This window comes from Serpula lacrymans (genome assembly GCF_000218685.1).
Source record: "Serpula lacrymans var. lacrymans S7.9 unplaced genomic scaffold SERLAscaffold_19, whole genome shotgun sequence".
Taxonomy (NCBI): Eukaryota; Fungi; Basidiomycota; class Agaricomycetes; order Boletales; family Serpulaceae; genus Serpula; species Serpula lacrymans.
In genome coordinates, this window is record NW_006763308.1 from 255,286 (window position 1) to 277,298 (window position 22,013).

The 22,013-nt window shown below is 42.9% G+C and overlaps 7 protein-coding genes across 7 annotated transcripts; 1 reads left to right on the forward strand and 6 right to left on the reverse strand.

Annotated features, from left to right (window-relative positions):
• Positions 1-3,243: 3,243 nt before the first annotated feature.
• On the reverse strand, positions 3,244-3,888 carry SERLADRAFT_336578 (uncharacterized protein; the record flags this gene model as incomplete). Its single annotated transcript, XM_007324372.1, has 1 exon — positions 3,244-3,888. A coding segment is annotated over one exon (645 nt), but the record flags the coding sequence as incomplete, so codon positions are not given.
• A 2,361-nt stretch (positions 3,889-6,249) lies between these two features.
• SERLADRAFT_403551 (uncharacterized protein) lies at positions 6,250-6,408 on the reverse strand (the record flags this gene model as incomplete). Its single annotated transcript, XM_007324373.1, has 1 exon — positions 6,250-6,408. A coding segment is annotated over one exon (159 nt), but the record flags the coding sequence as incomplete, so codon positions are not given.
• A 1,945-nt stretch (positions 6,409-8,353) lies between these two features.
• SERLADRAFT_353104 (uncharacterized protein) lies at positions 8,354-8,770 on the reverse strand (the record flags this gene model as incomplete). The annotated part of the gene is made up of 1 exon (XM_007324374.1): positions 8,354-8,770. The coding sequence occupies one exon, from the start codon at positions 8,768-8,770 to the stop codon at positions 8,354-8,356; it is 417 nt and encodes a 138-aa protein (XP_007324436.1).
• A 1,161-nt stretch (positions 8,771-9,931) lies between these two features.
• Positions 9,932-10,342, reverse strand: SERLADRAFT_353096 (uncharacterized protein; the record flags this gene model as incomplete). The annotated part of the gene is made up of 1 exon (XM_007324375.1): positions 9,932-10,342. A coding segment is annotated over one exon (411 nt), but the record flags the coding sequence as incomplete, so codon positions are not given.
• Positions 10,343-17,464: 7,122 nt separating this feature from the next.
• On the reverse strand, positions 17,465-17,920 carry SERLADRAFT_443757 (uncharacterized protein; the record flags this gene model as incomplete). The annotated part of the gene is made up of 2 exons (XM_007324376.1): positions 17,465-17,587; positions 17,657-17,920. The coding sequence occupies 2 exons, from the start codon at positions 17,918-17,920 to the stop codon at positions 17,465-17,467; spliced, it is 387 nt and encodes a 128-aa protein (XP_007324438.1).
• Positions 17,921-19,431: 1,511 nt separating this feature from the next.
• On the forward strand, positions 19,432-20,457 carry SERLADRAFT_412026 (uncharacterized protein; the record flags this gene model as incomplete). Its single annotated transcript, XM_007324377.1, has 6 exons — positions 19,432-19,466; positions 19,528-19,643; positions 19,709-19,923; positions 19,985-20,062; positions 20,243-20,297; positions 20,354-20,457. 6 exons carry the CDS (start codon positions 19,432-19,434, stop codon positions 20,455-20,457), a joined length of 603 nt encoding a protein of 200 aa, XP_007324439.1.
• Positions 20,458-21,164: 707 nt separating this feature from the next.
• SERLADRAFT_412027 (uncharacterized protein) lies at positions 21,165-21,638 on the reverse strand (the record flags this gene model as incomplete). Its single annotated transcript, XM_007324378.1, has 3 exons — positions 21,165-21,213; positions 21,259-21,442; positions 21,488-21,638. 3 exons carry the CDS (start codon positions 21,636-21,638, stop codon positions 21,165-21,167), a joined length of 384 nt encoding a protein of 127 aa, XP_007324440.1.
• Between the last annotated feature and the right edge of the window lie 375 nt (positions 21,639-22,013).

A 22,013-nucleotide genomic window follows, 5' to 3' on the forward strand; every position in this document is an offset into this window, starting at 1 on the left:
GTATTTATAATAGAAAGAATTGGTGATAGGAGTTAGGTCCTATCTAGGGCAGGTCAGTCCATTGAGGACTAAGTACTATACTAGGTAATGCAAATGCGAGAGGAACAGAAATGTACGTGAAGGAAATGAGTCATTGGTCCGATGGTATAACCAATGAGTAAAGAGAAATGAGTAGTTTTTAAATGTTCAATAGAAATTGTAACAGCAAGTACAATGCTCGGCTTAAAAGGGCAGGAGCTGTGTTCATCAGGAAAAACCCCCGAGCTCTGTTTGACAAACTTGGGGAGATTGAAGCAAAGATCTCTCAAAGGATTGCAACAGGAAACTTCAAATGTAAGTAATGATCATATATTGCATTTTTAATTCTACAGACACACTAACTATTTGTTTTAGCTCAAAAGGGCAATGACCACTTCTGGATGAAACATTGTTATGCAATAGCTGTCAAGTCTGAGCAAGCAGGGAGCATAGACCTTACCAAGCAGGTATGTCACGCTATACTAAACTACCAGTTTGCTCACTTGCATATTTTTTTAGCAAAAAACACAGACCTGTTCACGCTGTTGCATAACCAAATACCCTGGTGGGACAGGGTCACAAGATAACCATAAGAAAATGTTTTGTTCTGATGGTGTCATGATCAAGGTGAGTAGTGTCTGTCCTGCCAGTGAACACCCACCTTGGCCTTAGCCTGAAGGAATCTTCTCAAATGGGTTATTTTTCTATCCAGTCGCTTTTTTGTCGGCACTATGCAACATGTACTATGCAACAATCATTCAAGGCATTGATGGTTCTCCTGGCAATCAAATAGAACATCACGCATTTGCTATGATGTTTGTCAAGTATATCAAAGCTGGGCCTGATGGAGCTGACCCCGTCTCCCCCAGTATTACAGCCAAACAAAGTCACGTGAAATCCACGTGACTTCTAAATTTTGTGTAATTTACTGTACTTGGCAATAATTTCTGCGTGTTTTCAAGTTCCTACTCTATATTGCCTGCTACCTCTATACTTTTCTAATGGAATGCTCACAAAAATCATGCAAGAACATAGTTCCCAAGCAAGACATTGGTAAAAATAGCCTGCCATACAAGATGTGTTCCTCCTGTAGAGAAAAAGCAAGAATGGCTGTCACTGCACACCGAACAAAAAGGAGACGTTGTCGATGATGAGAACTGTTGTTAGAAAACCACACCCAAAAACAAACTAACAAACAATCCTCCCAGATTCTACAGAACTTGTTTATGGGCTTTGCCTCCTAGAACAGTGGGTGCTCTGGTTGTTTGTGGGGTGGTATGTATGAAGATCCTTCAAAGTAAAACCCAGAAATGTATGAGTGTGGGTTTTAAGGAGGAGGGATAGTTGAATTGATAGAAGATAGGGGCTTAGTGACGAGTATAGATGAGCACTACCTTGCTAATCGTAGCACATGGTAGGTTTGAGAACAACAAGGATGACAAGGTGACAAGATGACAAGGTTCCCAGTGATAGCAGGCTCCTGACACACAAACTGTAGTGCTCAGAAGGACTCTAATCGAAAGGGATAACAATGACTTCAAAAGTGGAAAGTGACGATGACAGCAATTAACAGTGGTAGCAGTGGGAAGTGTTGTGACCACACTGGATCACAAGTAGAAGAGTAGTGAACTTGAGATTAGAGAAGAAGTCTGGATTGGAGTTCTTGTTGTTTTTTTTGTTTTTACAAGGTAAAATACAGGGGTTTATATATATAGTAAAAAGAAAGGTAGGCTATGCACAGTATAGCTGCGCAAAAAGAATGAGAAAGAACATGAAGGAAGGAATGTACGCTGACGAATCCTGCATAGTTGCTACAGGATAAGATTGTCAAAATAAGGGAAAGAAAGGGATAGAACAATGAATGCTGTGAGTAATGTCACAGGTTTGTACAGCCATAAAGTAAAGTCCAATAGCAAAAAGAGAGCAGGAAAATCATGATGTCATGGGAAGAAGATGCAGTAAAAAAAGGGCAAGGCAAAACACTATCAGTATCAACACAGTTCCTTTATTGTCAGTCAGGCATTCTAAAAAAATATGTGTCCATAAAAATGATTCAAAAATCAAAAATAATCGCACTGTAAATGAATGTTCTGCTGAAAAAAAAGAAACTGGAGCCACCGGTCCACCACCTAGTCCATATCCGACAGTTCCATGGCCTTACCAATGGACTGGTTGTGTTGGACCACCTGATCAAACGAGGGAGGGAGAGGAGTAGTTCCAATTTGGAACAAGTGAGTCCCAGGCAGCGTGTGGTAGGTGTAGCTGTAGCAAAGACGATGGACAAAATATAAGTGTACTCAAGTGAATGGGACAGCAATGAACATGGGCAACGCAAGGGGATAAACCTTCCCCAGCTCAAAAACTACCCACCCACACTCCAACCAGGCAAGACAAGCGACTGATGTTTTGATAGTATGTGATGGCAGATCGACGTCATGAAGATGGACCTGTTGCCCTATTTGGACTGGCCGCCGGGGCTTTGCTGATATCAGCAGTGGCACGTGGTAGTTAATGGATTGGCAACGGAAACGGATAAGAAGTGGTGACATCAGAAATGGTGGGGGTGCAAATAAGATGAGGAGGAGGAGGGTGGAGGTGATGAAGAGGTCGATTAGAATGGGGATTCAGAAACGACTGTCAGGTGAGAATAAAAAGGAGAGGAAGGGGCCCATGGTGGGGCTAGGCAAAGGAAGGGGAGTAAGGGAAACGACAAAAGCAAGGGCGCAATGCAATGTGTAGCCAGTGGCGACGCAAAAATTTGCCGAAGTGCCGAAACACGGAAAGTACCGGATGGAAAAGCAAAGGTGAGTGCAACTGGATTGCCTAATAGAGGTGGTACTGATCAGCCACAAGTTCTAAAAAGGCAATATTAAGTACTATTCCACGTGGCACTGTGCCTGTATGGCGCAAAGGCGAGTCTTTTCGAATATTCGCTTCGTTATTGACACCTGTCCATGCTACCAATCAATTTTGGTGCATGACATCCATGGACAACTTGAAATTGCAACTGTCCCCAGTTGCTTCCATAAAGGTAGGGTCATAGGGAACGAAACATGGCAACACATTAAAGGGTCATGTCAGCATAAAATTCGTTCAGGTAAGTCATTAATCGTTATTTTCATCATCTGAGTAGTCATGCTCATGGTCAGGTTCGTCTTCTGGTTCATCTAGGTCGTTATCATGGTCATCCAGTTTGTCCAAGAGGGGCATAGAGTGGTGGTTGAAATAGGGAAGTAGGCAAAATGCTGCAATTCCTCTTCGTGATACTGATCCATCCATTTCTTTTAGAACATATGATCCTCCTTTAGTACGTCGCACAACTTCATAAGGGCCATTGTAACAAGGCTTTGCTTTACGATCCAGCTCTTTCTCAACCTGAGTATTCCGCACTAGAACAAGCTCTCCAGGCTGGTATTTGTTCTTGAACATCCTTCGTGCATAGAGTTTCTCAAACTGCGCTTTAGATCTGAGACGAATTTTGCGTATAGTGAGTGCAGCTTCTTGCAAATCGTCCTGTCTCTTTTCTAGTTGACGAATGCGCAGAGCAATGAGGTCTTCTGTTGACATTGCAGTATGGAATCCATGAACAAGGAAAGTCGCTTCTGTCAGATCGAATGGTAGGACTGGATCAACTCCATGCAACAGATAAAAAGGACTGAATCCAGTAGAACGACGAGTAGTGACCTTGTCTGCAAAGAAGGCATGATGGACCTTGGTTGGACATAAATCGACATTCCCTTCACAGGACTTGACAAGTGCTTCTCTTATGACGAAGTGTCCACGCTCAACAACACCATTTGCCTTGGAATTGTAGGGAGAAATGCGAATATGAGGGATCTGGTAACGTTCCACAAGCTCTTCAAATGCTCCTTTGACTTCGCTTCCATTATCTGTGACAACTTCTCCTATAGCTCCATAGCGACAGATGATTTCTTCCCAGAAAAAGCGAGCAAGATTATGTGCAGATGCTTTCTTCAATGCTCTTCCTTCTGCAGCAAGTGACAGATCATCTCTTGCAGCAACAAGATATCGATATCCTCTGGCCTTGGGCATGAGCATAATGTCAACATAGACTTTGGTGAAGATTGTAGGAGGTGATGAGATGGTAAGTGGGACTTCACTTTTGCGTACACTTCAAATCTGGCATTCATGGCAGGTGCGAACATGATGCTTGACATCCTGTAACATATGGGGCCAGTAAAAGCGCTCTCTGACTGTAGAGAATACACCATTGACTCCTCTGTGACCAAGCCTTTTGTGTGCTTCAGTAAGGATGTGAAGTCGAAGGTCAGGATTGAAGATGACTTTGAGAGGAGGAGCAGAGTGACGACGCTTGAACATGCTGTCCCCTTTCAAGAAGAATTGAAGTGATTGCTTGACAAAACACTTTTGAGCTTGAAGAGAGGAAAATATAGGCAGCTCCATAGTTTGAAGAAAGTGGAAGATTCGACGAAGAATATTGTACTGAGAAGAATCATTGGTAAGGAACGAAGGGAGTGACATAGGGTGATATGGGAGAGGTCTGGCAAGATCAACAAAAAGAGCGATATCATCAAGCCAATCATCTGATTCTTGAGCATCTTCAAAGTCTTCCTCTGTTGGTTGACGACGAGATAATGCATCAGGACCACGATGACGATCAGCAGGTATGTGAATGAGCTTGAAATCAAAAAGAAGGATGCCCTGAATCCAACGATTGATAGTGGCATTAGGCTGAAGATCTGGATCGTTGAGCATGCCTTTGATATACTTGGCATCCACCTCCACATGCAAGTGTTTTACTCCTGCAATGTAAAGGCAAAAATGACGAAGTGCTCTGAACAAACCATATAATTCTAGCTTGGGTTGACTGTAATTTGCCTCTCTATCATTCATGGGAATAGAGCCATAGCGAGCTGGACGCTTCCTTCCATTTTCATCAAGCTGGGAGAGGATAAAACCAACAACAATCTTGCTGGTATCAACTGAAAGAACGACTGGGTTGTGTGACGAATAATTTATAGGGTGAAGTGCTGGTGCAGAAGATACTGCATGCTTCAGAGCATCAAATGCTTCTTGTCTGCGTTCATCCCATTGAAATTCAGCTCCTTTGTGATACAATTCTGTCAAGGGGCATGCAAGAGCAGAGTAATTGCGGATCCAAATGCAAACTGTGCCACATAGACCAAGAAAACTGCGAACGTCTTTGGGAGTCTGGAGAATTGGCCATTTAAGAATCTTGTCCACCTTGGTACTGTCAGGGAGACGACCTTCTGGGCAGCATACTTGTCCGACAATCACAACTTGGGGACGACATAACTGAGTCTTCTTTCCAGAGAAAGTTCCGCCAGCATGACCAACTCTATGCATAATGCAATGAACATCAATGGCATGTTCCCATATAAATCTACAAATGCCAGGGTTGCCAGGAATGGTCTCTGGGTTACCATCTGCATCTTCATAACGAGAAGTAGGTCCTTTGATTGGGAGGTCATCAACAAAGATATTGGCAATATGCGGAATTTCGTCTTGCAGGATGAAAGTCATGCAATTCTGGAATTCTGGAACGGAATTGGTGAATCCCATAGGCATAGAAGTAATCCTCAGAAGTCCTAGTGGTGATAGAAAAGAGGTAAGGTCATGACTGTCAGGGTGCACTTTTTGAGCATCAAATCCCCAAAAGAGATCAAACACAGTATAGCATTGAGAACCAGCAAATGGCTCCACAAAGTCGTCAAGGATAGGTGGTACTCCTGAGTCTTTGATAGTGACTGCATTAAGTGGCTGAAGATCATGGACGATGTGAATCTTGCCATTCTTCTTCTGAACGCAAAACCACTTAGAGCGATAAGACGACTGGCTAGGCTCATAGACTCCAGCTTTGATTTTGTCTCTGAGCAATTCTATGACTTTATTCTTGATTCCAGGAGGAATAGGAATGTTCTTGTATTCCCAAGGGACATGTGGGAGAACAGGTATAACGTAGGGAGAGAAGTAGTCTTCTCTGAACGTTCCTCTGTCAGTTTCCTCGAAGGCAAGGCTGCGCTGATTGAGTATCATGATGTGAGCGAAAAGCTTTTCCTCTTCTGGCCATAAGAATCCATCAGAGTTTAGCTTCATTTCGTCATAAAGGCGCTCCTTGGTGAGCTTCGGCGTGGGAATGAATTCTGGGGGAAGGACAGGAAGGGGTGGGAGCGAAAGGAGTGGGTCTTCTGGAAATGACCGAGTGACATGTGCATCTTCTGGGAATACTCCAGGAACAGGTTTGACTCTGCATTCAACACATTTGTAGGCTCCAAAACTCGACCAATCAGGTGCTGGTACAGGTATAGGGTCCACAATATCTATCATATAACTATGGTCAAAACAAAAAGCGTTCAAAGAAGGAAAGTGCCGTGGTAGTTTTGCGTCATCTCGGACAGAATAGGATAGGGATGAGGTCGGATGTTTTACAAGGGGGGAATGAAAAAGATTAGATAAGAACAAAAGGGGAACATAGACAATAGAAAAAGAAGTTGGTACAAGAGTAAAGGAAGGAAAAACCGGATAACATAGAAATCTAAGAGGCCATTTTGTACAAGTAATAGATATGTAACAAGAAAGAAGAAAAAGGGAAAAAGTGGCATATGGTCCAAAAGCGCTGAATAGAGTGTTAAGTAAGAAAGGAATATAGAAACGTATCACCAGCATCTACCTCAAACTTCAACTGCGGCACTAGCAAGCACCTCAGTGCTGGTGGTAAATGTTGATGCACTGGATGGATGAATTGTCCTGTTGTGGAGGTGAATAACCTCAACACGTTCTCGTCGACAATAAGTGCAAATATGAGGGAAGACAAAACCGTAGAAGAGGGCGAGGACAAGTAACACTCCCACCACAATCTCGATGATGAGAGCTTCTTTAGTAATATGAAACCCTTTGAGCCAGGACATGTTAGGTGCTTGTAATGCTCAATGTAAGCGTTTAGGATGGAGTGAAGATGTGTTAGAATCGGGGTAGAATTTCTGGCACTGGTGTGAATAATCAATAATGGCTGAGCTGATGGTGACGTGGGAAAATGATGATAGTGATGCATGGAAGTTCAAAGATATGGAGTAATATTGGATGATATATTGATGGAAGGTTGATGCTCCACTCCTATTATTGTGGAAAGGGATAGCTGAAGGGGCGGTGAGGAATTAATCTCCCTTTCATCCTCTTGACTATCATTGCAAATAGTATGCATGAGTGTGCAATTATGGTGCATGAGTGTGCAATTATCAGGAGAAATTGACGAAGCAATAGTAGCATTGGTAGAGGATGGTGATGGGGGTGAGTCACTGATATTTGATGGTAACTGTTGACGCAAATATGGGGGTGGTGATTCATCATCAGTGGATGAGTCATCATTAATTAATCCATTTATATGATTGTGTATCGGCTCCAAATCGGATTCTTGTATTACTTCCACCGTCACATTGACTTGACCATTCATATCACGTGATGGAGGTCCATTTATATCTTCATCAGTGGGAATTGGAAATGATTCTGTTTGAGGAAAGAAGCGGATATGTGCAGTTCCTGAGCGACTGATAATGGATTGTGCTCTTCCAGGTCTATGATTCTGGTCAAACCGCAAATGAGCATGGAGCAGGACATAATCAGCATAAAGGTTGTGGTTTTCATCGAAGCCATGGTGTCCTCTCATGACATAGTCTGAAGTCAGTGAGAGTGAACTCATGTTGTGACTATATCGAAGGTTGTTCAGTAGACCAAAAATAGCAGACCTTTCATCTTCCCTGATTGAGCGAATAAAGTCAAAGAATGTTTCAAAGGTGCTGGCATTGGGGATAGGGATAGGGGCTTCAATAGTTTCTTCTAGACAAGTTTCCAGGTCTTGCAGTGCTCTGAGAGTGCTAGAATTTTCGATTGAACCAATTGGGGAATTATCTGGAACAGGCACAGTTTCTTCTTCTGGGGTGACACTTTCAGCAGCAGTTTCCGATTCATCAGTATTTCCATCTAGATCTTCTCCATTGAAGTCATAGTCCGTGACTAAGAAGCTCGACACTGTATTGGATACTCCAGATACTGGTTTGACATAGTGAATAGGACGATGATCTGATGATACCTTGACTTCAAGGGCTGGGTTTTCGATTTTGCCATCCTTTCTGAAGACGAGATAAGTGCCATTAAGTCTTTCTTCAATGCTGACATAGTTCCCATGTGTCCATGGTCATCCAAGAAGTAGATCGTATCCAGTGTCTTTCCCAACAAAGATATTGGCATAAGTTTTGACTTCTCCGCAGTATAAAGCCACGTTGTTGACTAAACCATCAAGTCTACCAAATCCTCCATTGGCATCTTTGACTACAGGTCAAATACTAGTATCCATGGGAAGGCGAATGAGATTTTCCCAAATAGTGCGGCTGACTATATTGAGAGCAGACCCTGAATCAACAATAGCTGTAATAGTTTCGCCATTAGAGGTAACAGGAACACGAATAAGGTCGGCATGAGTGATGGCAAAAAGTGATTCAGCTGTCAAGCTTTGGGGTTTGTTGTCTAGCCCAAAATTAACGCGCTTGGGTTTCATCATTTCTTGGAGATTCTGGGAAACTTCTTTTGATAGACCAATGACATTACCAATAGATAGGGGGATAGGGGTGCTGAGAATTTGATCAATGATGGCTTTGGAGTCAAGATTCTGCGAAAGTGTAGATGAAGTCTTGAGTGGTTTCTTCTGTTTATCGGCAGGGGGATTCTTCTTGGTGGTCTGGGAAGCGTCTTCCATGATTACATCATCATTAGTGGGATCAAAGATAGGCTGTGCAATATCAAAGATGTGTGGTTTTGATGGAACAGGGGCTATGGTTGGAGCGACAGGCTTCTCTTCTTCTTTCTTCTTTCCTTTTACAGCTTTGGCCCAATCTGGTTTAGGAGGAATGTAGACACCATCAAAGACTTGCTTGCGCTTCTCCTTAGACACTCTGTCTGGACGATCTACTGCATAGACAGGCTCTTCATCTGAATCAGAATCAGAGTCAGCTACTTCAGCAATGGACATGAAAGAAGTCGTAGTGAGTAGGTTAGACTTGGGGATAGTGCGATGTACAGCAGTTGCTATGGGTTCCTCTCTTGATCGCATGATTCTAGACCCATCAGACATGACAAAGCCACCAGTGTCATCCTTCTTGACAATTCCCTTTGACAGTAAGTCAAGCATATCTGCGCATTCATTAACTCCATGACCAGTTTTTCCGCATCCATAGCAAAGGAAGGGAACACGAGGTGCTGTAGGCAGAGTGGCAGTGGGTGGAGCAGTAGGCTGAGTGGGTAAGTTGCTGCTTCCTTGAGAGGATCAAGATGGTCTGGCTGACTGGTTCATGAAAGTGGGAGGGCGAAGTATAAGTCGAGCATCAGTGTCAAGCTTGATAGCACAATAGTAGAGCAGAGGATAGTTAGGATCTTTGATTGTCATAGAACCCAACTTCTTGATAAGTGTTTCTACTTCATCTTGCTTGACAGCAGTGTGCTCTTCTTTGTCTAAGGAATGAAGGGTTTTCTTCGACTTGGAAGGACTCAACAGCTTTCTCTCTTTCTCTGTCTCAGGGGTGCGCTTTTTCTCTTTCTTCTGCTTGGTGGTTTTCCTGATATAACGAGGTGGTTCTGCCTCTTTGTCAGAGTCAGAAGAATCGTCCAAAGAACTGGAAGAGTTCTCTGAATCCGAGTCTGAATCCGAATCATCAGAGTCAAAATCTTCATCATCAAAGCGATCTCTGCGAAGGACATGCTCTACAGCCTTGACAACATCATCAAAGACAAAAGGCTGGGAGAGATCAAGGGTAGGATCCCTCTGAAGGAGTCTGTTTTCAACGCAATGACGAAGGGTTTTGGGTAGTCCTTTCCAGAAAAAGCGATTGAATACGTCCTGGGTGATCTTGGATTTGGCAAGAAGCCATCCTCCAACACGAACATACTTCCTCATGTAGCTCTTGAAATCGTCCAGAGAGCCCATTTTCTTCTTGTGCGAAGCATTGACCAGCTGTTTAAGATGATGCTCTTTAAATTTGGCCTCTGCTTTTGCAGCATCAAAGTACTGGAGAATTTCGTCTTTGAGACTGTTCCATGAGGGCGTAATGAAGTGCTTCATTCCTTCAATAATTTCGCGAACATATGTGGAGCAGTATTGGAGAATGCTTGAGCATTTTTCATCGTCAGCAGTGACATTGTTTGCATGACAGATGCTTTCATAGTGGAGAACAAAATCCCTGACACGAGTATAGTCTCCCTTGAACTTCTTAGGAGCATAACGAGTGCCAGGAATTGGCATAGTGATGACTGAAAGAGTAGTAGGTTGATTCATAGTGGAAAATATAGGGGGTAAACGCGAAACTTGCTGAGTAGAAGCTGGTACAGAAATTGAATTACTGGAAGAGAGGGATGGGACAGATAAAGCGGTAGGTGAGATAGAAGGTGTAGATGATAAATTAGACAGTGATGGCGATGAAATGGTTGGTATTTAGCTTGAAGGAAACCACCCCTTGCGGTGGGCTCCAATTGTCGATGATGAGAACTGTTGTTAGAAAACCACACACAAAAACAAACTAACAAACAATCCTCCCAGATTCCACGGAACTTGTTTATGGGCTTTGCCTCCTAGAACAGTGGGTGCTCTGGTTGTTCGTGGGGTGGTATGTATGATGGTCCTTCAAAGTAAAACCCAGAGAGGTATGGGTGTGGGTTTTGAGGAGGAGGGATAGTTGAATTTATAGAAGATGGGGGCTTAATGACGAGTATAGATGAGCACTACCTTGCTAATTGTAGCACAAAGTAGGTTTGAGAGTGATAAAGATGACGAGGTGACGAGGTTCCCAGTGATAGCAGGCTCCTGATGCACAAACTGTAGTGCTCAGAAGGACTCTAATCAAAAGGGATAACAATGACTTCAAAAGTGGAAAGTGACGATGACAGCAATTAACAGTGGTAGCAGTGGGAAGTGTTGTGACCACACTGGATCACAAGTAGAAGAGTAGTGAACTTGAGATTAGAGAAGAAGTCTGGATTGGAGTTCTTTGTTGTTTTTTTACAAGGTAAAATACAGGGGTTTATATATATAGTAAAAAGAAAGGTAGGCTATGCACAGTATAGCTGCGCAAAAAGAATGAGAAAGAACATGAAGGAAGGAATGTACGCTGACGAATCCTGCATAGTTGCTACAGGATAAGATTGTCAAAATAAGGGAAAGAAAGGGATAGAACAATGAATGCTGTGAGTAATGTCACAGGTTTGTACAGCCATAAAGTAAAGTCCAATAGCAAAAAGAGAGCAGGAAAATCATGATGTCATGGGAAGAAGATGCAGTAAAAAAAGGGCAAGGCAAAACACTATCAGTATCAACACAGTTCCTTTATTGTCAGTCAGGCATTCTAAAAAAATATGTGTCCATAAAAATGATTCAAAAATCAAAAATAATCGCACTGTAAATGAATGTTCTGCTGAAAAAAAAGAAACTGGAGCCACCGGTCCACCACCTAGTCCATATCCGACAGTTCCATGGCCTTACCAATGGACTGGTTGTGTTGGACCACCTGATCAAACGAGGGAGGGAGAGGAGTAGTTCCAATTTGGAACAAGTGAGTCCCAGGCAGCGTGTGGTAGGTGTAGCTGTAGCAAAGACGATGGACAAAATATAAGTGTACTCAAGTGAATGGGACAGCAATGAACATGGGCAACGCAAGGGGATAAACCTTCCCCAGCTCAAAAACTACCCACCCACACTCCAACCAGGCAAGACAAGCGACTGATGTTTTGATAGTATGTGATGGCAGATCGACGTCATGAAGATGGACCTGTTGCCCTATTTGGACTGGCCGCCGGGGCTTTGCTGATATCAGCAGTGGCACGTGGTAGTTAATGGATTGGCAACGGAAACGGATAAGAAGTGGTGACATCAGAAATGGTGGGGGTGCAAATAAGATGAGGAGGAGGAGGGTGGAGGTGATGAAGAGGTCGATTAGAATGGGGATTCAGAAACGACTGTCAGGTGAGAATAAAAAGGAGAGGAAGGGGCCCATGGTGGGGCTAGGCAAAGGAAGGGGAGTAAGGGAAACGACAAAAGCAAGGGCGCAATGCAATGTGTAGCCAGTGGCGACGCAAAAATTTGCCGAAGTGCCGAAACACGGAAAGTACCGGATGGAAAAGCAAAGGTGAGTGCAACTGGATTGCCTAATAGAGGTGGTACTGATCAGCCACAAGTTCTAAAAAGGCAATATTAAGTACTATTCCACGTGGCACTGTGCCTGTATGGCGCAAAGGCGAGTCTTTTCGAATATTCGCTTCGTTATTGACACCTGTCCATGCTACCAATCAATTTTGGTGCATGACAGCGCATAACCAACAATGTCAGCTCCACAATCATCCACTTTATCTGAAAGGTTTTGGTTTGGAAGATATGGAGACATGTGAAAGAGTCTTTGCATCATCAAATACACTGGCTCCTATAGTCCAACATATCTCATACTTCCACTGGGCACAATTCTTGGACCTTCACTTTGATCAGTGGAATGTTGATAAATATCTTGAGCTAAATATGTTATCACTTTTGCTCTCCAAAGTTTTATTAATCTACAAAGGCCACTTCCTTTTAAATAACTACAGGCAGGCAATCTCTATTATCTATTATTACAGCCCGGTGGTAGAAAAATTCTAAACCTTGCATAATATTAGCAATGCAGACTTTGTACAGTAGAATTTGGAAGAACTTGCCTTCCTTGGGAATCTGTCAACAGGATTTGAGTATAACGTGATGACGGTAACTTACGTTGATGAGCTTGACAAGCTACAAAAGCTTGAGTACAAAATCTTTTTTATTTGTTGTCTCAATGATCTGACATTAATACTTTTAGGGCCAAAACCAACAAAATCACCCTAACTTTTTTGACTTACATACCTTTGCATTTTGGCTCAGATTCTGGTTTGTCCCAGCCTGCACAGCTCAGTTCTCAAGCAGCCAAAGATAAAGTAAAGTCCTTATATTAAGGTCTTACTCGGCAGAAGAAATATGTTGTATATTAAGGTCTTACTCGGAAGAAAAAATGTGTCGAAGAATTGGAGCACCAGGCTAAAATAACAACCCGTTGGGATGAATCACATTGTGAATATATTAAAGCAAAGGAGTTCATTGGGCACCAATATTCAATTTTGGTGGTTGAAGAGTTAGAGGGACTGGTTATATAGCGTCTTTTGGAGTTGTTAAAAGCTAATTTATCTGAAAATGGTGTGTTTTATGTTTAAGTAACTGATACACTCCTAATTGGCTATCCATAGGGTATAACATGCGGAAACAAATCTCTAGGGCCCTGGCAAAGCGTTTAGGAGCTATTCGAACTGCACTTCAAACATATAATTGGATAGCACCAAAGCAAAATCCTCCACAGCCTATCCTGGAGTATTCAGAAATAGTTAGCTATGCTACACCCGGTGAGTTCATGCTATTGAAATATTTGAGGCACAATATTCTTGCCAAGCCTTGGACAGTCTCAGCAAACCAGCAAATAGCCATAAAGTTCTTCAAGATTCAATGTGCAAAGGAAGAAGTTCTACAACTCAATGTTGAGGTACAAAGGCTACACACGTGGATAGATAACAAGGACAGGTTGTAACAACCAAGAGTTAGTTACTCTGGCGCACAACTCAGACAAGCAAAAGAGTAATGAGAGGGAGTGGCTACCCCTCAAGATAGGACCGAGTTAGTTGTGGGTAAACAACAGGAGGACTTGCTGAGGAGTCTCCTGAATCTATTGAGGTAAATATACTACTACAGCGTGTTTGTACTTATGTACTGTACAGTTGATGAAAGCAGTAGCTGATGATGTCAGAGAGCGCAGCCCGTGTAATCAGCTCCACTGTGTGAGAGACTTGTAGCTAAAATAAGAAGAAAGGCAGCACAGCACAAGAAGGTGGAGTTTGAACAAAATAGAAAGTGCCGCATGGCACAGTGTGTGAAAACTACAGTAGAAAGTTTAAAGAGGAGAATGAAATTTAAAGGACCAAAAATTGTGTATTGTAACACAGGTCATTATTCGAGTCCTACAATGCGACAAAAGTCAACACCTCTCTCCTTGCTGCTGAGCTTTACTTGTTGTATGCCGAACAACATAAGATTAACAATGTCCATTGTAACTGGCTACGTTGCATTTACAAGCTTGAAGGATATACCGGACAAATTTATAGCATGCTGGGTGATATGTCAGCAGGGAGCAATCATAATGAGAATGATGAGATGATTAGGACTTAACACTTATTGAAGATCAGTTAAATGATGAGGCTGTCAGACTGGAAGACTACATTCAAGGCATATCATAATGTGTTAAAGTAGTGTTGGAATATATGTTGATTCAAGTTTGCTTGACACATTATATAGGACAATAGAGCTCACCCAGAGCGTTAGAACATCAGACTTGCAGTACATTGAACATGAGGCAAACCTGAGTCATTATAACAACACACTGTTGTAGATTTGTGTAACAACCAAGAGTGAATTACTCTGGCGCACTCAGAACACACTATAGAGAAGATGAAGTTGGGGAGTGGTTACCCCTTAGGCTGCAGTGAGTTAGTTGGTATACAACAGGAGGACTCGCTGAGGAGTCTGCTGGATCTATTGGGGTATATATACTACTACAGGCTTGTTTGTACATGTGTTCTATACAGTTGATGAAGGCAGTGGCTGATGATGTCATAGGGCCTAGCCCGTATAGCCAGCTCCACTGCATGAGAGAGTTGAATCTAAAAATAAGAGAAAGGCAACACAGCGCGGGAAAGGGGAAATGCCGCGTGGCACTTAAAGTATAGAGTTGAAGCGGAGAATAAAAAGAAAGGAAATGTCCGGAAATTGTGTTATCGTAACATACTCTAGGTTTTTATAATCGGTCCAAATTTCGAATTGGTGTCTAGCACCTTCTAAGTAGTGCCGCCAGTGCTCTAGAGCTCTAATGATGGCTAGCATCTCTTTGTCGTAAATTTGATAGTTGCGCTCTGTAGGCGACAAACTATGCGATAAATAGGCACAAGGCCTCCAAAGATTGTCAGGGCATTTGATTGATAGAACAGCCCCAGTAGCAAAATCAGAAGAGTCGGTTTCTAGCCGGAACTCTTTATCTAATTCTGGAAATGCTAATATGGGCGCTGTTGTGAATGCCTGTTTAAGCTTATCAAAAGCTTCTTGTTCTTTGGCGCCCCAATGCCAAACAATGTCTTTTTTTGTGAGATCGTTCAACAGTCTCGTGATTTTCGCAAAGTTTTCAATAAACCTTCGGTAGAAATTACCTAAGCCAAGGAAGGCCCTAACTCCTTTGACACGAGTAGGTTCTGGCCATTCCAAAATAGCTTGAACTTTCTCAGGGTTCATCCTGATTCCATTCTGGCCTATGATCATACCAAGGAAGTCTACTTCCTTCACTTTAAAATTACATTTTTCGGGTTTGACGAATAGGTCCCGTTCCTGTAAGCGTCGAAGGACTTCTTGCACGATTTTGTCATGCTCAGCCTCATCGTTCGACTTCATAGATATTAATAAATCGTCAATGTAAATGACGACACAGTTCTCCATATCCGCAATGATCTCGTTAATCATGCTCTGAAAGGTCGCCGGTGAGTTGGTCAACCCAAAAAACATAACAAGGGGTTCAAAAGATCCTCGGTGGCACATGAACGCGGCCTTCCAAGTATCTTCTTCTTTGATTCGTACATTATTGTACCCCCATCTGAGATCCATTTTTGTTAAGATCTTGGCGCCAGCCAATTTGTCCACTAGCTGACTAATCAAAGGCAGCGGATACGCATTTTTAACCGTGTGCTCATTCACGTAACGATAGTCCATAATCATGCGCTTCTTACCATCCTTTTTAGGAATGAAGAACACCGGGGACGTCATAGGACTTTTGGAAGGTCTGATGTAACCCTTTCTAAGTTGTTCGTCTATGAAACTAGATACCTCATCTCTTTCTGGAGCAGAGAGCAGTATCATGTGTCCTTTTCTTGGTTTGAAGGTGTCTTTCAAATCTATAGCATGGTCCCAAGGCTTAGCCTCTGGGAAGTGCTCTGATTTGTGTTTTGAAAAGACCTTCCAGAAGTCATGGTACTCAGGAGGCACCAGCCTCTTAATCTCTTCCTCAGGTTTTACCTCATCGTCGTCATCGTCGATCTTTTCTAAAGATCTGAGCTTGTAAATGTGACTAGCGTTTAACTTTTCAAGACGCTCATCGTGACGGACATGATTTGGTTCACCCAAGTTTACACATTCCTGAGGGCAACGTGACAATGTGATAACCCCTGTCTGCCAGTTGATCTCGGGATTATGTTTAAATAGCCAGGTCCAGCCCAAGATTAAATTAATCTTCCCTAGTTGGGTAGCTTCGGCAGTGACTCATTCTCTGTGTCCTTGGTATTCGACCACAAAAGAACATTTGTGAGTGATACAGCCACCTGTGTTAAGCGTACTGTCAATGTTGTAGACAGGAATAGACATATCTAATTTTACAAGGGGGAGTCCAATTTGCTTTGCCCAGACCTGATCTATGAAGATCCCATTAGCGCCTGAATCAAGCAGGGCGCTTGTTGGGTGTACTTTGCCCCGGGCAAGGTTTTCCACGCCAACGTCTAAACAAATCTCCTTTTGGAATACATACGTGCGCATCAACACACGCCTTGGGATTTTGGGAAAGGGTGGCTCCGAAGAAGAAGGGGAAACATTGAAAGATTCATGTTTTTCTATTTTATTTTTACCGGAATCAAGCACCCTATTATTTGTCTCACCGGGGCCACGCTCCAAGGGAGACGCTGGTGCAGTGGTAGTATCATAAATATTACAATCGCAGTGTTTCATACAAGTACAAGCTTCGGATAACAAATTTAGAAATTTATTTATAATTTGGGGAGCCATCCCTGTCTTTCCTTTATTGCTCATGCAACACCCCGGAGCAGGGGCCACTTTGTTGTGGTTTACTTCATTTTTAGCAGGAGCTAAGGTACCCAAGTGACCTAAGCCCCAAATTCTTTTCCCTGAGCCTTCATTTCATTGACCTGTTGGTCATAAAAAATGGCCCGGATTTCGTCGTACGAACGACCGGCCAAAGAGTTGAGCCGATCGTCCGGCTTTTCGGTTTCTAATTGGCGCGCCTGGAGCCCTTGATTATTTTTTTGTTGGGCAGCCTGCGCCCTGTTTCTGCAGTCTCGGGACATATGTCCCTCCTGGCCACAGTTGTAACAGTTGCCCTTGAATCTGCGCATCTGTCCGCCTTGGACCGCGCCGATATCCATAGGAGCACCCTGTCCTGGCTGCAGCCTGAACGGCTTGAACCCGTGAGAGTGATTATGTTGGTTTGATGACCCAGGGCGCCTCTGGGATATGTTGTTTTGTTTGGTGGACCCGCCACCTTGGTGCATGGTGTAGAGCTCTATGGCTCTACCGACTCATCGTACTTCCTCAGCCGCCAGGGCCAAGGAATTGCTGACGTGCCCAGTCACGCTCAGCTTGTGGTTTAAAATATTTTTTGATCTCAATTTTGAGATCGTCCCAGGTAGGCCACACACCCGCGGTGTAACACTCCTGGAGTCGTACTTGGGCGTATTGACCCGCCACAGGTCCTTTTAGTCAAGATAGCACCGCAGTGGCTACCTCAAAATCATCGGCAAATGCATCCCAGTTTGCCTTGACCCAAATTTGGAGTTTGATCCACCATTCGGCGAATCGCGCTCTGTCTCCTTCAAAGGCGCCAGGGTCAGCGACGACTTCGACTTTCTTGTTGAACTTCTTTTCCACCAAGGGGGTTGCTACAGGGGGGTTTGCCTGTATCTCGGCGAGTTGTGAGGTTAATGCTGCAATCTGCGTGCGCATGGCGTGCAGCAGAGCATTCATGTCTTGTTGGGGTTGCAACGACATGTCGACTTGTTCTCTTTGGTAATGTAAAAAAAAGGTAACTGGGGGTCCCCGCTTGCTATCTGCGGATCAACCTTTTCCCAGCTGAGTATCGGATCCCAATCTCCTTCACCCTGGAGTCTGGGTGCCCAATGGGACTTTTGCACACACGTGCGAGAGAGTAGTAAGAGCGAGTCCTAATGTAACAACCAAGAGTGAATTACTCTGGCGCACTCAGAACACACTATAGAGAAGATGAAGTTGGGGAGTGGTTACCCCTTAGGCTGCAGTGAGTTAGTTGGTATACAACAGGAGGACTCGCTGAGGAGTCTGCTGGATCTATTGGGGTATATATACTACTACAGGTTTGTTTGTACATGTGTACTATACAGTTGATGAAGGCAGTGGCTGATAATGTCATAGGGCCTAGCCCGTATGGCCAGCTTCACTGCGTGAGAGAGTTAAATCTAAAAATAAGAGAAAGGCAACGCGGCGCAGGAAAGGGGAAATGCCGCGTGGCACTTAAAGTATAGAGTTGAAGCGGAGAATAAAAAGAAAGGAAATGTCCGGAAATTGTGTTATCATAACAATTTGTGTCAGTCCTCATTTACAACAGTCAACCTCACTCCTGTGAACAAGTCTATTTTTCTAGTACTCAGCTTATGCCGTGTAATAATCTCCCAACCCCAGTTGATTGCCTCTCATGGCTTGATTTTACTTTGCAAGACAGTCCAGAGCCAACGGTACATTATTAATATCATCATTATACTAGATTGTTTGTGAATCTCACTTTTATCAAACAGCATGACTCATTTTCTGTCTTACTCCAGGCTAACTTTGATTTTGACGGATTTCATGGAATACAGTGTACTTTGCCCATTTGTTCAATTCAGTTGATCTGCAGCATAATTTAAATGGTGAGTGCCGTCTTATCCAGGGCCTTTTTTTCAACTCGCTAATACATATTTGAACAGGTAATCCTGAACCTCTGCCTAGCAATCTGCTGGCTACCTTAGACCTGGCAAAACCCAACCCTGGTGTTGCTACCTTGGATGTCATAGTCAGTGGAGTGGTTACCGCTACTCCCGCTACCCCCTAGTTGGCTGAGATCACCTAACATTGCTCTACAACCACAACTGAGTTGGACTTTGCCAAGAATGGTTAATAGGAACCAGATGGATCTACTACTACATCAAGCACAGATATATGGAAGTCAACCATTCCATTGTTCCACTCAGTGACTCAGTGTTTCATGACTAATTTTTGTTGTAGAAACTGTATTTGTATTACTACATGCTCCATATTATGTATCTAGGTACATAGAATATTCTAACATGCTAAGCAGCCAGATTTTTGGCATATAAATCCTAGCTCCATACTTAAGGCTGACTTGTCTAGAAAAACTTGCAGCATTATAGAAATGACTCTCACACAGCCGAAGTGTATCCGGCCAAAGCTGACTGTGGCCCAGAAAACCAAACAGAGGCAGTGGTTTGAATCACTCACCCATAATATCTGTGCTGCTCAAAAAAACCATGAACAGAATGCGGCCAACAAAGAAATATGGCCAGTGAGTTCAATGTCTGTATGTGATCACTTGACAGACTCTAACTAATCTTATGATTTAACAGCTCTCTCAAATGGACAAAAAACCAACTCTTTTTTTTGAACCATTTGCGACAACAAAAACGCTGGGTTAATATCTGGAATGCATTTCTGATGGATAAACTACAACAAGCCAATAAAGGTGGGTACACTATACCATCCTTTTCTTGTACAAACTAATATTTTCTCTTTCTTCTTTATATGTAGGCCGTTCTGTTGGGGAGCGGATTCGCCTCCTAGACTTCATAAGAATCCACAAGGATGACCTATTGAAGGTTTATCAGCAGCTTTTATTAGCTGACCGGCAGCAGCTTGAGCTCAAGGCAGTCAAAGCTTGCCAAAAAAAATTGACCATTATTAGGGCCAACCCAAAAGCTCTATTACACGACGTCAATGCTATATTCACTGCAATGGATCAAGACGTAAAGTGGACAAAATCACTTTGTCCATGTGAATTTACTAACAATACATGGAAGTGGACAGCACTTTCTACTCAAACAGGGATGGATGGCTTCTATGTTGCTGTTCGGGGGGGGTGTAGAAGATTATGCAGAGCCCAAGGTGTTTGTTCTGAAAAAGCAGAACAATTCAGCACAGATATTCTTGGCCATGAACCCCGGAACTTAGCTCTGAAGCTTGAAGCATACATAATCAGTGGTATAAGTTGTTCTAGTTCCATTACTTTGTTGTTATCCAACAGCTAATACTTTGTTAAATCTAGCGTCATCTGTGAACTGTCAGCATCCTCCCAACAAACTAATTAGCGAGAGCCATACTATAATCCAAGATGAGCTGGGTGAGTAATGATATCAATAATCATTGTCATAACAACCTATCTTTCACCCTGTACAGAGTTTATACTGCATTCCAATAACGGCAGCCGAGCAATCAAGATGAATTACAATAATTATGAGAAAAAGATAGTTGAGCACTATGGCATAGCCCTGACTGGCTAGCCATGTGGCAATACTGTTCAAAATCCTGCACAGATTGGCAGAAGAGCTGGAGTACAGAAGCTATTAACAGTCTGCAAAATGGAAAGTGCAAATGGTCTAAACTCACTAAAAATGAACTAAAGAAGCGGCAGCTTATAAACCAAGCTTGTCAAGCAAGGGGCAAGCAGGTTTAGAAGCCGCAAAAAAAATGGTCTGTGCAAAAGTACAAAAGTGCAGGTTTGATAAATGATTCCAGTGCCCCATGTTCCGAAGAAGATGGAGATTAGAAATATACATGTCTCTTGTCTGCAGCGTTAACATAATGTTAGCAGGAACTTATGTCATTTGGTGTAGCTACACAAACCTTGTCCTTGGCCTTGTTATATTGTACAAAAAGCTTCAGTCCTTTCTTCCTAATGAGCGGCTGCTGGTGATTAGGGATGTGAAAATGCCTATTACTGTCAAATGTAATCCTTCCCTCCTGATAAGCGGCTGTTGGTGATTACAGACGCTATGTCCTTGCTATTGCTGTAAAAAGGTTCAGTCCTTCCTTTCTAATAAGCAGATGTTGTGGACTATAGATGTGACAACACCTACACTGTAAAAAGTTTCAGTCCTTACTTCCTAATGAGTGGTGCTGGTGATTACAGATGTATGGCCTTGCTATCTCTGTAAAAAGTTTCAGTTATTCCTTTATAACAAGCAGCTGATGATAACCTCAGCCACAATCAGCTGTGGAAAACTAGTGACAACCATGACCATTCTCCCTGTATTGTACTATGTAGCCACAATTAATAAGCTTGATCAGATTGATTGACTTACGGGTCACAGTCAAAAGTTTGAAAGAATTTGCCAAAGATTTGGGTTTTATCAGAGTCACTGTTGTCCTCTTCACCTCCACAAGAGATGGATTCTGCATCATCAAAGAGCATTGTTGTGTCTTGGGGATTAATCCCTGTTCCAAGGTATGCTTTGCCAAGTTGTTCTTTTGCTCCAAGGACATTGTCTACAACAAAATTAGGGTATAGTGTGAAAACAAGTAGCTACTTACTTTGAAACCTTTTATTTTCAGCTTCAATGTGCTCCTGCCTGATCTTGTCCAGTTGAGCTACTGAAGTACTGGCTGTACCACCTCGGAATAGTGTTATCCTGACATGGGATGATGTTGATTTGAGGCTCTTGCTGATCTTCCTGGTAGACATGATGTTTGAGGCAACAATGGAGAAGCTGAAGGTCAGTAGGAAGGTATGGATGATGCTGTGGAAGCTGTGGAATACAACAACAAGGCTATTAGTTAACTGTGAGAAAATATATCAGCACACTGTAATGTTGAAACTGGCCTGTACACATTTTGCCGAATAACTGCATATGTGATGCTTTGCCGCATTGTGCCAAGCTCCAAAACCTTAAGAATAAACCTTATCCATCAGTATACAGCAAACATAACAGCCCCGAGATAACAAGGCTGAATTTGTCATGTAGATTAGTATACGATGTATATTTTAACCACCACTTTGAAAAAATGAGTGGAAAATACCTAAAATTGAGCTTAATGTTGAGCCCACTGTGCTCAACAA